Here is a 17,973-nt window from a genome sequence, read left to right as displayed (position 1 = left end):
AAAGCAATTCAGATTTGTTTAAAAAATCTTAAAGTTTTATAGGCATGACCTTTAAACTCAGGACAGAACATGGGACTTACAATCAATACAATCAGTGGACACTATAATCTCTCAAACTGCTTTGATGTGGTACATTAGTGACTTTATAATATACCGTAAATGACCTAAAATTTGGATGACAAATATACACTTTTAGAGGCAAATAAATGTCACAAAATATTATTTTTAGTGCTGAAACTTACCTCAAAACATCTTTCTACTCCAAAAAACTGTTATATTCAGGAAAAATGGGCAAGTTAGTGAGGGATGAAATTTGTGCTTATTTAGGGTAATTAGGTAGATTTACATGTACATATATAGTTGTATTGGCTTCTGATGACATTGCACTAATCATAAAGGTTCAAGGTCGCAAGAGTTCCCGAGATGCCAAGGTGTACGGCAATAAAATGAGATACTGAAATAATTCTTACAAAAGATAGGGAGGAAAATGGCAATTTCTAAACAAGACCGATGAGTTAAAACACTTTTCTGAAAGCCCTATAAAGACACGACCTGGTTTCAAGAAGAGTATCTCTGTCCATCAGCTGACTGGTACAGGTTAACACTGTGTAAACATAGATGAAGAAGAGTAAAGGGCTCGTGTGGACAGCTTTACACACATGTACCTCAGGAATGTAAACAGGTGTTTCCTAATGGCCAATAAAAAGGCTTTATTCATGCTTCCTAAGACAACAGTACTGGCTGCGTGGGCCTATATCTGACCAGTTCAACACTGGAAGACTGCGTCATGTATCCTGTTTGATCAACTCTTAGTCACATGCACATGTGCAGGTACATAGATACAGGTATCTACTGGTAGTGGAAAGGTATATTGTTTTAAAAACAAAAGTGGATGTATATGTACAAGTAAGTAATAAACTGGATCAGGCAGGTAACATGCATGTGTGAACTGTATCTTCTAAAACTCTCATTTTTTGTTGATATCCACATTCGACACAATTCCACAAGCAAAAGATTTTAAAATGTTTGACTTTAAACATTATTTTAATATTGGTTTCTAAATTTTAGCCTGAAAAAGATAAAACATGGAAGATACATGTGTGCATACATACAGCTGTATAACCAGTTAACCAGTTAAGACCTTACATTCATGTACATGGTGTAATGTATAGACATAAAGAAGTACACCTGCACTTTACACCTGCACCGTTTCCCCTAAACTGACCAGAGCACATGGCAGAGGGCACTAAACAGCCACACGTTTTTTCACTCTCTACATCCAGCTTAATGAACAACAGTGAGGCTTACAGCACCTCAAACTGCATACCTGAAGGTTACTACCAGAGTAGCTATTGACCAGATGTACCACATAAACACTGACCTGCGGAGAGCTAAAGATAGACCTGTGGGTGGGGGTGATCCAGAGACAGAGTGCTGACCATGTGCAGCATGCTGATGTATTTAGTTGTTAAGATAAAAAAAAATGGGGGTCTGCTACAGCCAATAATTAATATATGCAGATGTTACTTGTAAATCTATACTCATACCATTAATGCAGAAACTAACCAATACTTACATGTATATTTATTCAATTTTGATTGGAGTATTACACCACTGTATATCACCTTAAGTTTAGCATTTTCCAAAAGACACATTTTACTTGATTCTGATTTATTCATCCATCTTGTATGGCGATTAATCTTTTTTTTTTCTTTTTTGGCAGTAAAACTTAAGTATTGGCATCAAAAGTATCATTTTTTAAGGCTTTCCTGTGAAAATGCATTTTGAACATTTGAGGTGAAATACAGTATTCCAAGGCTGACAGTTTATGGGTGGAGGAGACCCTGAGTTTGCGGGGTTAAAACAACCCATCCTTTGGCAAGTTACTAACAAACTCTCCCATACATAATGTTCAGAATTGCACACCATACTGATGCAAGACGTTACACTGCGCAAAACGGCATCATTTGCCATCTAGGCCCCATGAAAAGTGCGAGTGGATTAAATCTCAAATTTTATCTCCAAAGCTAGGTTTGAACCTGCACCTTGTGTGTCCCAGTGATTGAAAGACAAGTACCTTCATGTAAAACCATGTGATGATGAGACTGCTATATAACCAATACTGTATCAACTCTTGTCCAGTGATATTGAGCTAACAGCCAAAAATTAGTCCTACATTAAAGAGATTTTCAACCAATAATGTACAAGAAAACCTAACATTTTTGTGTTACCAATTCTAAAGCTAGATTTAAACATACAAGGTCTTTCATTTGCTATGAAACTCTCCACATAAGGCAACTGATTACACAGACCATAAACCAGTTTTCAACTATTCAAGTACGGGCATGATTTTATAGGCTTGCCTAAATTTCAAGTATTTAGTGAAATTGCACTAAAATAGGCATCATGTAAACATTAGTGTGGTCTTTTCAAAATATGTATCATGTAAACGCACAATAGGATTTATTAAACTTTGATCTGGTATCATGGCTGTCAGAGGGACATGAATGCACAACTTTAGCTCAATACATAGAGTACTAAAGTTGTGAATTTTGCAATTTATCGTAAAAGCGAATCAATGATGGACATCTCACTTGTGTAATTATGGTTTATATGTAAAACTTCACCTCAATTAATACACAGAGTACATTTACATTTTGACATACCACCCCTGACATCTACCTTAACAATAATTCCAATACACAAGTTGTAAATTTTGTAATTTACCCCCTTCTATGTGTTCAAAACCTGAGCTCAATTAACACATACTTTTTTAAGAAACCATATCCCTAAGATTTACTTTAACATTGCTCTTCCTGTTTTTGGATCCCAACGTTTGGTAAGACTTAAGTTCTTTGTTCAGGTGAGCTAAAATTACCATGAATCCGAAATTAACTCTCATTCCGTTGACATATACAAGTACATGTACTTGATGAGAACTTTTTCTACATGTCCCTACATTTTTACAAGATGTGTGCATGTACTGTAGACTGTGCCATAAAGCATTCCAGCAGTCCAGTACACAATTGTTATCCAGGCAGGGTGGATCTGGACCTACCGTTATAGACTGTTTACACAGTGTGTGAACATGTGTTTACTGGCAGGCAACGAGGGAAGATGATTGGTTCAGGTAAACAATACCTCATTCTGGCTGATAGCAGGTAAATTAGTGCCAGGTAAAGGTTTTAGGTCTAACTGCGTTTTACATGCGCATGTACCTGTGCATACCTTGGAATGGCATGTCTGGAAGAAGAGATGTGGCAGAACTAGATATAACTGTATGTGTTTTCATACTTGTGAAAATACCTTTACATATTAACGCATGACATAGGGAATGTGTTTAGCACATGAACACGTATAAACACTTTCACCAAAAAAAAAAAAAAATGATGTTACTCAAAATACTACTTGGAACAAAAATAAGTAGAATGATAACCATGTGCTAGCCTGATACAAATATTGGTAAAGAAGTTATTTTTTTTGACAAATATGCTTCAATGATATAAACAGTATGGTAAGTGAAACTTGTTACAAGGACATTCAGAGCATTTAACTATACTCCACACTACACTGTAAATAGGCATGTACAATCTACATGTACAGCCGGAAATGAACCTTCGCAAGAAAATTAAACAATACTTTAAGCAGCTACAGTATTGCATGCATTCTGTAGGTTTTCGAACTTGATGTGAGATTTTAAAAAATTACTTTCTCTACAAAATTTCAGCAAATCCTAAAATATTTGAGCTATATTTACTGTTGTAAGAATGAACAAAGTCGTTAAATACCCAAAACTAAGGGATGGATCGGACTCATTTACGAACATATTCAAGTCTGAGCTTCAACAAGACAACACCTCACAAAAAAAAAGTTATCGAGGCCAAAGTATACTTGCAGCTGTTATTGCAGAAGTAACCACCACTCCATTTTGAGGATGCGTGGAAAAATGACAGAAAATGAGATTCACCCACACACAGAGGCTTTCATGAAATTCCATCTTTAATAAGTCTGAAATCTTCAGGTCTTAATTTAACGCACTACTGGCCCTTTCATGAAAATTAAATGCTTTTTTTTTTTTCATTTCTGAATTTTGAAAAAAAAAATTCTTAATCATTCCAATGTTAACTTTCACTGAATTTGTCAATGATTGCATATTTCATGTGTAACTGTGTGAAGACATAATTATTCATACACCTATTGTCAATTTTTATATTCATGTACATGCAGTTAGCAAGGTACATGCAGTTAGCAATGTACATGTAGTTAGCAATGTATATGCAGTTAGCAATGTACATGCAGTTAGCAATGTATATGCAGTTAGCAATGTACATGCAGTCAACAATGTACGTGCAGTCAGCAATGTACCTGTAGTCAGCAAATGTACATGCAGTCAGCAATGTACGTGCAGTCAGCAATGTACGTGCAGTCAGCAATGTACCTGCAGTCAGCAATGTACCTGCAGTCAGCAATGTACATGCAGTCAACAATGTACCTGCAGTCAGCAATGTACGTGCAGTCAGCAATGTACCTGCAGTCAGCAATGTACAAGCAGTCAGCAATGTACCTGCAGTCAGCAATGTACCTGCAGTCAGCAATGTACGTGCAGTCAGCAATGTACCTGCAGTCAGCAATGTACATGCAGTCAGCAATGTACGTGCAGTCAGCAATGTACGTGCAGTCAGCAATGTACCTGCAGTCAGCAATGTACGTGCAGTCAGCAATGTACGTGCAGTCAGCAATGTACCTGCAGTCAGCAATGTACGTGCAGTCAGCAATGTACGTGCCGTCAGCAATGTACATGCAGTTAGCAATGTAAATGCAGTTAGCCACGACGTGCAGTTAGCAATGTACAAGCAGTCAGCAATGTACATACAGTTACATGTAACAGTGTATTTGTCCATGCACCAAAGAACCGAAAAAAGTTACACTCAATAATTAATCACCCTAAATGACCATAACATTCGTTCATGACTAACTTGCTCATATTTTCTGTTTCTGAGAATTCTACTGATTTTAGGAAAGTGTTCCGAGATTTGCTTGGAACATGGGACGATATTGTACTGGAAAATTGTCAGTTTCAGCACCAAAAATAGTATTTTGTGACATTTATTGCCTCTGAAAATGCACTTCTGTGGGCTAAATTTTAGATTATTTAGGGTTGTTAATACTCATCCATGTACTTAAGCTGGGGTTATTGCAAATTAGGATATATGGTGAGAGAGAATGCATGTATTTATTTATCTGACTGCTGTTTTACGCCATACTCAAGAATATTTCACCTAAAGGACTGTGGCCAGCATGATGGTGAAATGAAACCTGGCAGAGCGCAATGGAAACCCAGGACCATCAACAGGTTGCTGCCAGACCTTCCCTCATGCAGCCAGAGAGAAAGCCAGCATGAGCTGGACTTGAACTCAAATCTACCGCATTGGTGAGATGCTCATGGGTCATTACCCTGTGCTAGCGCGCTAACCAACTGAGCCACAGAGGCCCCTCTGTGTGTATTTACAGACTACTATTTACCTTAGCATTTAACATAAGAATTAATACCTGTACAGGTAGTTTGTCATTCTAACTGGTCAGCAGTGTCTCAATTCCCAGTAGAATCTGCCCTCTTGTTTTAACAGGTGTTTTCCTATAATTTTCCTTAATCCTTAATCTCTTTCCCTTAAATCAGAAGATATAAGCCTACCTACATGTACATCACCTGACAAAAGACACACAACAATTTCACGCTTAATTTGATCTAGCACATTTCACAGGTGTGTGAATTGCAAACTCCAGGTAAAGAAAAAAAATGCACAGAAAGCAGGTCAGCCTGCTAGGGTAGAGATGAAGGCATGCTTAAATGGGGATTGTTCCGGGAATAATAAGGCGAGGTGTAGATTTCCACAATATCGCCCAAATGTCAGCCCAGGTATAGCATCTCTATGCCCCTGCCCTATCTTACCCAGGTATATGTACTCCGGTACACATACATGGACACACAGTTGTGTTGTACTGCAGTACACATACATGGACACACAGTTGTGTTGCAGTACACATCCACCCAGCATAATACTCGAATGAAAAGGTTATCAGTAACATTGCACAGACGCATTATGCAAATTATGCAATTTACAAAGTTAAATCTGAAAAAAATGCATGAATCTTAAAATGCAATAAATGAATCAAAATGAAGTGCTTAATTGTTTGTTTGTTTATTGGTTTGGGGGGTTTAATATCTAATTCAACTGCTGCCTGTAAATGACAACTAAAAATTACATAAAGTTGAATTGAATTTGTATTTATTTGTTTATTTCGCCAGTTTTATGATGTACTTAAGAATATGTCCCATATATATATATATATATGGTAGCTGGCATTATGGTGGGCCAATATCTGGCGAGACCAGGGGAAATCCACAACCATTCGCACAGCTTGGTAGGAAATACTCAAAATGACAAGCCTATTTTCATGCCGTCTCTTCATTGTGACCCAGGCTCCTATCATCAGTGGAGGAAGTCAGAATGCTCAGGTTAAACCACCAACTTTAGGCAAGTTACAGATAAACTTTCCTTCACATGGCATTGATATACACTACTTTTGTGGAAACAAGTGATGTCCAATGAATGTACACTGTGTAGACAAATGGCCATACAAGTGTCATCTAGAGCTCATTGTAATCAAGACCCCTAGAAAAGAGAGAGCAGGGGAAACTACAAATTCTCTGACCAAGGCCGGTTTTGAACCTGCACTTCACTCTGTCCTTGACCTAGCGATTGAAAGGCAAGCAAATTAAACAGCTCAGCCACAAGCTATTCCTGAGTGACACTGATAGATTAAGCTCACTAAGTGACCAAATCAAAGAATGCTGAGGACTTTAGTATTACGTTTGTTAGCTAGCAAATCAAACACCAGCTGTTGGCTTTCATTTTCAGTTTTGCTAATCACTTCGGAAGCAGGTTTCAACAAAACCACCACACCCATTACAGTCAGTATATTCTCAGAGTATCTATTAGACATCCTTAGAGCACCCTGCCATGGAAGAAGGCACTCTGGCTGCAAATTTATCATTTACCAGCTGGACCTTGTAAGGTTTACCTGTTTATCGTTGTTTAGGGCCATACTCAATAATTTTCACTTTTACGTGAAATATCGCCAACAATTCAATGTTACAAAGGCCTGAGTCAAAGCAGGGGAATGGGCTTGTCTAAGGCCGGTTTTGAACCTCATCCACTTCATTGTGTTATAGCGATTGAAAGGCAAGAACATTAAACCTGTTGGCCACAGCCGATCTGACACCCATGGACTATACATTTACTGTACACCATCAATCATTCAGTAACTGGAGCACAGCAAGTGGACATTGATATTAGCTTGTTAGCTATAGCGCTAATCAACAGCTGGTGGATCTCAGTTACAGTTCTGCCCATCACTTCCTCTGCTGGGATTAGACAAACCACCACACCCTTGGCAGCCAATATATCCTGAGAGTTTATCTTTCTGACATCCTTACATAACTCTGCCATAAAACAGGGAAGTTTGGCAACCAATTTAAACAAGTGCCAGCTGGTTCTAATGAGATTTTTGTTTTGGGTGTTTGTTTTTTTCCTGTCATACCTATTAATAAGAGCAACTAATGTGGATTTTTTTTTTCATTGCTGTTTAATTAGATAACATATTTTCTGATTTTATGTTTCAGTATAACAATAGAGGTAAAAGAAATCTCACCAGAATCACATAATTTTGCTGCAAATGTATGATATGAACAAGTACAGGTGTACATTATTTGTGGTGTATATATGTACATGTACACACCTCCAAAGATAATGTTTCTGATAACTCATCACACTAAAGCACCTGTTGGCTGAAATGTGATGATATTTCTGAAACACACCACCTGTCACAGCAGGCTGGTAGCTTTACAAGGATCCTGGGTCAAAATAAACACTGTGTTATTCCACCTCTAACTAAAAAGAGGTCAAAGAGAAGGGGAGACAACAAGAAAAACAAAACTGTAGAATTTGCCTTGTCAGAAATCATGAATGAAATTTCCGAATAAAACATAAACAATCAAGGCAGGAGTTATGGGTTGTTTTCTACGGAAGACAAGGAGAAACCTCAGAGAGTTCAAGAAAACATCCAAAACAAACACAAATGAGGTTCTCTGAGAAGGAAATGGTGAGTTACTAAATAAAAAGAAGTTTACTTTGAAGCGAAAAAAAGGAAAGCAAACATTGGCAAAGATACAGAGGTTCAGAGAGAAACTGAGGGGTTGAAATTCTTGGTGAGAGAAGAACAGAAAAGTTTACTTTGTAAAATGCATGAATGAGACCCATAAAATCCTGCGGTGAAGTTCTTGTTTTCCTAACACATACATTGTTTACCTATCCCCAGTCCTAAGTGACAACAACAGGAAGTTTTTATTGCACACTGTGAAAGCATGTCCCGTAACCAGACTGAGCTCTTACAATAATACACGTAGACATAGTTATTTCAAAATCAAAATAGAATAAAAATGGCCGATTGTCAGATATTTTCAAAATGGTTCAAAACTCAAACTTGTTCTGTAACTTGTCATGGTGGAGCCAACTGTATTAAATTTCAATTCAATATGAGGAAAAGTCCAGAAAAAGTGGAAAAAAGTCACAAACCATGCAAAAAAACAGCCATAATTTTGTCCAAAATTTGAAATTCAAACTTGATTTGTGAAGTACCACTGTAAAGTCATGTATCAATTTTCAAATGTATAGGTTAATCCGTTTTGAAAAAAAAAACTCTGAAAAATTGTTTTGTGATGGAGCAGATGCCAGAGTACATATCAGACTATAAAGAACTTCACTTATGTTAGGTAGTTAAATATGCATCCAACCTTTGGGAACTTACCTCTGACCATCAAGAAAGAAGCCGTCGATGCGATCCCTTCAGAATTCTCAGCTCGACAACGGTAACATCCTTCGTCTTTGTACGTCACATTTGGAATCACCATTGAAATGCGGCCTTCCATAGTAAAATCGAAATTATAGCGAGGGTTGTTTGTGATGTCAATGCCATCTTTAAACCAGCGGATGGTTGGACGAGGATTTCCAATCACCTGACACTTGAAGCGCTTAGAGCCACCCAAGAAAGCCTCTGTGGGTCTGCTTGTTATGGTGGTCGGCATCTTGAGGGCAAATGTCAAAGGTCAGACTCCAGTGAAGGCACTGCATGAGAAGAATTAAAAGTTTAAATACATGGATCAGATTGAGTACAGAATTATGAAAAAGAAAACATTTTACAAAGACTTTACCCTGCCGATCAAGGGTTTAAGATATTCTGTATCCGAAAGTTTGAATAAATTAATCAAGTAGTGTTGAATCAAAAGAAAACAAGTCAGCAAAATGGCTGATCTATACATGTCTGTATGAACATTTTTCACTTCTACCTGTATTGTACAGGTATATGTACATCAAGTCATAATATTTTCAATAACTTATTCTAATTGTGGCTAATTTTGTTCTCTGTGGACGCTCTTGGGAACAAATACAGGACATTTTTAATCTACACATAACAATGCAAACGATATGAATTGAAAGAAAAATTTATTGTATTTTGGGTGGCATTTGAGGGGGCCTATTCAGTTCCAGATATCCAAACAATCTTTTTCTTCACAAATTTTAGATCACCTGAATGCATTCCCCGTTCCTTTGTCCCAATGTTACCTTTACAACATCTATTATATAAGTCTAGTACTTGTTTGTTTTATTTGCTTTAGGTTGAATGTCATGAGTCATGTCATCACAATGTCTTTACATGAGTTCAGATACTGTCATGTTTAAAGTGCTGTCTCACTAAAATAATTACAAGTACACTGCACAGAATGACACAAGACATGACACCTATTTTACTGACAAATATCTGGCTTAATGAAACACTGCATAAAAAGACATCAGATTGGACGCCCACGGTGCGCCCAACACCAAACTTCCCTCATCGGTCGCAGATTCACGAAACATCGACCGCAGACCAAGTGCAATGAAGTCAAGCTCCAACTGCAGCCGATTCAGGACTTGTTCACGCCTTGTCTCTTCACATGGATACATATCTTGCAGCAACGTCGCTGTAAAGAAATCTTTTGACGAACTGGTTTTCAGCATTCGTGCTGCTTTATTGCATATTTGCTAAAGATTAAGTAGATTTGAGGCAAAGCCATCATTTTCCCACCTTCACTTCCGCGAGTGCATCAAAAATAATATAAATGAATATTATTTTGGAGGATGCCACTGAGAACCCACCGTTTCATGTTCTCTCTTCGTGTGTAAACAAAAAAAAAAACACGTACAATGGGACAATAAGAGTGTAAAATAAAATATAATAAGTAAAACAGTCATACAAGAACCATGCATTCATTCCAAAATGGTAGTTGAGTCACAGAGACAGTTTGTTTTTCTTGTCACTATAGTACTAGCTAGCCTAAATTCCTTAATGTGAACTCTTTTCTCAGTATGAGTAGTCACCTGGGCATCCACCGAGGAGCAGAACAAGGCGACAAAATGTCGCCCAGCCATTGTCCTTTTGATTAAACTTGAAAACTATGAAGAGTGTGAAAAAAAAGTGAATGTAAACTTTTATAACACTGCTTCCAGTAGTTTGTTCGCCTTAACAGTAAGGTAAGATGTATGACGGTAAATGAATTTATAATCATGAGTACCTGAGCCAGCCAGAGGTCATAGGTGTAATGTATAAAGGTTTCAATGGTTTAACCATGTGGCGGTGCCTGGCATTGTCCGTGTTATATAGCCTCATCATCACAGGTCCGTTCAACACGGTAAATGTCAGAGTTGAAGGAGAGGTGCCGTAAGCAGAAAACAACCTCATGGAAACCATGTGTGTGTTGTGTGTGGCAGTTGTAACAATATGTATCTGTAGATGCTGTCAAGGTTTGTGTAAGAAAAAAAAAAAGAGAGCAGACTCGTTAGATACAGGGTTATTTGAAGCTGTCTACAAGGATATTCTGATCGCTGGACAGATAGATTAAAAATTGCTGGATGACTAATAAAATAAAACTATTGTGGCAAAGTCCGAATATAAACCACATTTAAATTACATGTAAATTGGGATTCCTCTGCAAACACCAGAATTATACACCTATGTTGCTATGACATTGAGCATCACTATCAATTTCATCTTACACGAAGTTCTTTGTTGTAAATATGAACTCATAGGTACACAGACAAGTTCTTCCTACTCCAGAGACGGCGTAAGGTATGAGTAAAAAAGGTTGTCTGATTTTAATGAACCCAGAAGTTCTTTACAAAATCCACATTAGACTATTTTGGTGCCCTAATATTTTATACAGTGTCCGCCTTGAAGTCGGGAGTCCTCAGGTTCAAATCTGGGTCAGGTCACATAAAAGACTTTAAAAACTGTACTTGCTGCTGCGTTTCTTGGTGCTGAGCACTGAGAGATTAGAGCAAGGAAACAAGACTGGTTGACCTGGTGTCAGTGTAACGTGACTGGGTGGGGTGTCATATCTGGTGTCTTCAGCATGATGCAGCATTGGCATCATCCCACAATCACAAAGAAAGCTAAAATATGAATTATTTTTTAAATTTTTCTGAAGAGAGCTGAAGCCGTTTAAACCTGTAAGTTCTAAGGATGGCTTTATGGACCATATTATCAGAGTTTAGGAACTCTAATGACACAAGAAGACACAGTAGATGTACACACACCTAATGACTCTTCGTTGACATAAAAACTAAAACATTCTTAAGTGCGACATAAAACCCCCAAGCATACATACATAGTAAATATATACAAAGTTCACATTAGAATTTTTAAACTGTATTTGAATGAATTCATTTCACTGAAAAAAAAAAAAGTTTAAGGAAGTTTCAATCAGATGTAACTTCAGTGGTCTATCTATCCACTGATACATACACAATTTTTTCTTTTCTTCAAAATATGCCACTACGAAATATTAAGTATTAAATTCCATACAACTTTAAAAAGACTCCTAAATTTACCTGATGCATTCTTTAGAGCGTGTGTGTGTTTTTTTTCTTTCTTTTTTTATTACCTACATGTACATAATAAACTTTCTATAAACTCTTTTTTAACTTTCTAATAAACTAGTCTTGGACTTGAATATCAAATGCTTGTATTTTGGCAGTAAACTTTAGTCACGGCCCTTACTGGCTAAATGGTTTAAGATGCATCAGTCTCCAGGCCACTGGACTTTACCATGTTAAGTCTGTATGTAGGGAGGTGCTTTCAACTAGTATAATTCTGACAATCAGGGACCAAATGCCAGAATTAAGTACAAAGCCAACTATCTTATCAATTAAATCAATACAAAAACAAAAAAATAGAAGTATTTTGGAAATACTGCCATATAAAAGGTGCCCAACAACTGGTTGAGCAATAAGCATAACAGCTCTGCCAAAATCCATAATGAAACAAATGTGACTGTAATTTTATTGAAAATGAATAACACTGCCCAAAAATTAAACTTGTCTGTTCAGTATATTTACAAGTTTAAGTCCATTGCAGAACAGCAATGTAAGAGTTCTGAAAATGAATAAAATGTTGCAAAAGAGGGCTCTTTTGACAGATGAATAGTTGGGACATCCAGCATAAGTCTGATGTGTTACGGACTGAATTAACCTACAATAGGCCCCATATTTTCGTAAACCAAATCAGCCAGCACGAGCTGGAATTGAACTTGTAATCTCTTGTGACTGAAAGAGAACAATACCAGGTCCCGGGGTCACGAAGTGGCCTTAGGACTTCAGTGAAAATTTCAAATCACTTTAAAATTGGCATTTCTTACATAACAAGGTCAAAATATTGCTTGACATTGTAAATTCTGGGTAAGTTAGTGTACAAAAAATTTCAGCTAAAATGACGGAAAGGAACATACCAAGTTTAAGGATTGAAATTTTGACTTGGGTCTAAGATTGCTTCGTGATCCTGGGGCCATATTCTTACAAATAACTTTTATTTAATTACATTTGTACAAATTAAGGTTTCAATTGTCAAACTTTAAAAGTACATGAATTCCAGATAATATAAAAAAATATCAGTGATAATGCCAAAATGCTGGCTGTCCTCTTGTAAGTGAAGTATTCCTGAGTATGGCACAAAACACATAAATTACTACACATATAAATAATGTACATTATTATATAAATAAATACATGACATGGTAAATGATTAAAACTCACTTCATTTTAGAGAGAAATTTCTCTTGATTAAGTGTGATTTATACTTACACAGACATGAATGAGTAACCAGTACTGGTACTAAATACTTATACACATGTATATAGCACAAGACTCCTGTTGCCATGGCATTCATACTTGATTAGAATGGGACTGGGAGGGGTCAGGGAAAACTGATGCAGGGCTTGTTGTCTTGGGTGACCTTGAATGCAAGGGATGTGGCTTTTACTGCATCCATTCGTTTTTTTTGTTTTTTTGTTTTTTTTTCTTTTTTGCATTATCTGATCATTTTATTCTTAGGCATTACTCTTCAAAAAATAGAATTCTTCCTCTCAAAAAGTATACATGCATGTTATTGTACATGGACATCAGAAAGCAAATTTCTTAATTGGTATCACAACAGAAAACAGATAATTTCCACAAAAAAAAATTAAAAAAAAAAAAAAAGCCAAACCATAGAATTATTTGTTATAATTAAAACAAAAAGAAAGTTTGTGCCAAAACAAAAATTTAGTTTAAATACATAATGCATATATTTTTTTGGTTTTTCTCTTTTCAAATTATGTCCAGTTAATTCGTTTTCTACCTGAAATGATATAGAAATAAGATCCATTGTTTTTAATGACTAAAAACATGTTAATGACAACACTTTTATTTAACCTTCCCACACTTACCTCCAGTTAAGCAAGCGATCTTTTCCCCGAGAAAGGCAGCCACCAGAGTGTGGGCAATCCTAGAGCATGATGGGATGGCTGCAAGATCAGGTTAATCCCTTCGGGTGATATAACATGAAGCAGTCTATGGTGAACAGTGTACTCTCTAAGTGACCTTTGACATTTCAACTTCCTACCAACATCGCATGCAATTGTGACTTAAGGGTAGCCTCAAGACAGTCACATCCTCAATCAGAAACATGGGGAATCTCGAGATAACTACTCCCTGTCGCCATGGTTACAGGATTCACAGCTGCTGATTGGTGTTGGGTAACTGAGGCACAGATCTAAAGAAGCACTGCCTGGCAATGGACCATATGTTCTCTTCGGCGTGTTTCCGGGGAGATTTGGTGAAGATATATCAGTGACGATTCGGAAAACAATATCAGTCAGCCTCTTCACATTCCCTCCATCGTGAACATTCTATGGAGAATATAGAGTGGGAAGATGAGAGATGTCTGATGGGTCTAAATGGAAGTGTTCATACACAGGCCATGTGTCTGGGAAAGAAGGCTGGCTTACATACATTCACTATCCAGAGAACTGTCAGATTTTGTGAAAATCAACACTTTCATCCTTTTCTTTACTGTTTGATTTTTTTTTTAGGAAAATAATTTATCCACTATTAAAAGCACAACCCCTCACAACCGCTCAGTTATGCAGATGCTTTCCAGTAATTCTGCTACAAATATACATAATTAGGTTGCTTATTTATTTAATTATTTATTTGATTGTTGTTAAATCAATACTCAAGAATGTTTGAAATAAGCGAGTGGAAGAAACTGGAGTTCCCAGAGTAAACCTCTGACACTGGGCAACTTCCTGATGAACTTTCCCACGTGTGACGCACAGATATGCATACCAAGCTATTGCTGGCAGAGTAACAGGGCCAAACACAGGTCTGTGGGCAAAGGAAAGCGGACTTGAAGCTGTTAGGAATCTAACTCAAGGATTCAAATATGTGTCCTCATGCAGGGCCAAATCTAGAAAACAAATTGATTGTTCTGATCCAAAACTTTAAAGGTGACATTGTAACCTCGCATAAAGACATTTTTTTAAAGTGAATATAAAGTCAACCACTAAGGCTGAGTTAATACATAAAGTAGTATGCCAGAAATAATCTAAAAAATATTTTTAAAATTCTACACCGCTTATCACCAAAATAAATAGCAAACAATCGTCAGTGCCTTGCCACTCATTTGTTGACACCATTTTACCATGTTGCAGCAATCTAGAGTGATGTCACAAAACCTAGGAGCTCTTCACTACCGTTGGTATTAAATAATGTGACAATGAGAAGATACAAACAAAAATACCCAACAAAAGAAATTAAAGTATTAACTGCGTCCGTGTTCAAAGGGTCGATGTTTCTTTTAGTTTGAAGCTCGGTCATGGCCATGTTCGTGGACACAGGCGTTGTGTTTCAGCAGCCCGCTCATCCTCGTCCTGCATGGGTGTCAGCATTTGGCCTAGCTGTCTGTACCGACTTCAGGGAATTCATTCAAGTTGTAAGAAAATATTTTCGTAATAAATCTGAATTTGCTCGGAAAAAATAATGCAAAGTAAAATATTTTTCTTCTAGCAATCACTCTCCGGAGGCGGTTTTCTTGCCAGCTCATAATGACAAGTTACTGCTGTCTCCTGCAAAACATGTACGCATTGTGACACGGGCAGCCGTTCTCAGTTCCCTGCCCATAAATGTGTGGTCCAAAATGCAACACTTTAAAACTTACTGACTTACTACTGCAAATCCAATTTATTGCACAGATATCTGTCTATCCACTATAAGAAACCACACTGACAATCGAGAGCTAATAGGTTTTTCGATGTGACTGCCAATTATCAGGTGATTCTTTCAGCGCTGCTGATTGGCCAAGTTCACAAGGGCTTCTACAATATTACTACGAATGAATTGTCCCTCAGTGCCATATCCCCAATGCTGAACTTCATCTTCTTGGCTTTCAATGCTTGGTAGAACTTTTTACATATTTTTCTGAGATAACCGCATCCTATATAATTTTTTCTGTGTGTATATATAGTGGCAGACTTTATGTTCGCTTTAAATGCAACTACATGTAAAACTTGTGCTTTCTGAGAGTATTTAAGTTTGAAAATTTTTGAAAATTGATTAAAACCTTTTTTTAATGGCAAAATAAACCATCAGTTTGGGAGTTCAAATATTTTCCGCAACTAAAATGGCCTAATATATAGTTCTGCAATGTAATGATGGGATGAGATGTTGCAAGAGTAACACTTCAGATGAAGGAGCCAGTGAGGGTCATGCACTACTACACGAGTTCAAATCCAGGTGTCACCCACAGAGTAAATTCTCCATATACTTTACATGTACATACGTGTTGTAATTTTAAACGTGCTCCAAGAGATCTGGTGTAATTTCACAGCCTGGTAATTTAACATGGGAAATTTCTCGCATCAATATTGGCACAATCGCACATCTATGGTGTATAGCCTAGGCCTAACTACATTTGTGCTTGAATTGTTGACTGGAGAATTTCTTGCAATCTACGGTCAGTTAGACTTTTTGCACCTAGGCCTACATTCTATACCTTTATTTTTAAGCGCAATTAAATCAGTACAACATAACAGAGAGTCAGACAAAATCCATCTCATTTCTCACACCACTTGTAGGATTCGAACTTCGTCTGTAACCTGCACATCCATGCTATCGGGGTTTTGCCAGCGAGCGGTCGAGTTTCTCAGTTTTCTGCCCTGCTTGTCTTACATTTCTATCATCCCCACGCAAACAATGCGACGTGACAAGTCAACGATGTGTGCTCTTTCTTAATCAGCATTGCTAGACTCCCATTTATCTGTTAAAAAGCTGCCATATGCTTACCAAACACGCTGACAAAACTGTTTCAAACCTTCTCATGCTCTTTGACTCCCTCCATGTTGTCCACTGACGTCACGTGACCCGCTAAGGCACACTGGCACGCGAGAGGGTGACAAAGTGTCAGATTGGGACAAGTTACAGTCTATTTTTAGACCATTAGTATATTGGATGTATAGACCTTACTTTCAATCAATTTGAATGAGTCACGCGATGCATTTTCTTTCTTTTCGTCCTCTTTTTTTTTCTGTTGGAATACTTATTTAAAAACATTTTCTTTCTAACAGATGTCTGATTCTAATTAATTCATTATATAATGCAACGCCTTTCTTTAGCTGTCCTTACGATTAAGTCAAAAATATATGTACAAAAAAAAGTAAGGAAAAAAAACATGGGTTAGTGAGACGAACAGCTAAAAACTATGCACAGAAATTGTTTAATTTTTTTTTTTTTTTTTTTTGCATTTAAAGAGATTTATAAGGCATTTAAATACTTGAATTCTGTGTTGGGCTTTGTTGACTTCATTTTTTCCTCCACTCGGTAAGCTTTCACTGATGGAATAGCTCGTAAGTAAAATATTACTTAGATATTATATTAAATTTATTTATTTATTTGATTGGTGTTTTACGCCGTACTCAAGAATATTTCACTTATACTACGGCGACCAGCATTATGGTGGGTGGAAACCGGGCAGAGCCCGGGGGGAACCCACGACCATCCGCAGGTTGCTGCAAGACCTTCCCACGTAAGGCCGGAGAGGAAGGCAGCATGAGCTGGACTTGAGCTCACAGCGACCGCATTGGTGAGAGACTCCTGGGTCATTGCGCTGCGCTAGCGCGCTAACCAACTGAGCCACGGAGGCCCCTATTATATTAAACATATCATCTGTAAAACGAGTGAGTGATTTAAACGAGAAGAAAACGTAATAAAGCTGCCAAAATCAGTTGAAACTTATTTGCAAGTATGACCTTAAATATTTTTTTCGATTTTTTTCTTTCAGGAGATAAGGGTATTTGAAGATAGATTTGGATAGTGGGAATTCCGGCCATCATTTGGTATATATCATCTTTGCATAATAATGTTCTAAACAAGGATGTGGTATATGTCTAATAAATTTATTTCATTGTAAATTTTTGCGTTTAATCTGAATTATGATAGCATTTATGAATATATTAAAACTATATTGAACACATTGGTTAACTGAAAGGAACAAATTCCGGTTGTA

General features: G+C 37.2%; 1 protein-coding gene across 1 annotated transcript in view; it reads right to left on the bottom strand.

Moving 5' to 3' along the window:
• Positions 1–14,040, bottom strand: part of LOC135464441 (muscle M-line assembly protein unc-89-like) — a 36,195-nt gene extending 22,155 nt beyond the window's left edge. Inside the window, exons 1-2 of the mRNA XM_064741866.1 lie at positions 13,859–14,040; positions 8,869–9,185 (exon numbers count right to left, since the gene is read on the bottom strand). Of these exons, the coding sequence (XP_064597936.1) occupies positions 8,869–9,145 (277 nt within the window). The 5' untranslated portion in view covers positions 9,146–9,185; positions 13,859–14,040. The remainder of the gene's footprint in view (positions 1–8,868; positions 9,186–13,858) is intronic.
• Positions 14,041–17,973: the final 3,933 nt, after the last annotated feature.

This window comes from Liolophura sinensis, chromosome 4 (genome assembly GCF_032854445.1).
Source record: "Liolophura sinensis isolate JHLJ2023 chromosome 4, CUHK_Ljap_v2, whole genome shotgun sequence".
NCBI classification, from domain to species: Eukaryota; Metazoa; Mollusca; class Polyplacophora; order Chitonida; family Chitonidae; genus Liolophura; species Liolophura sinensis.
Note: the sequence above shows the minus strand (reverse complement) of the source record. Positions and strands in the feature narration are given on the sequence as shown.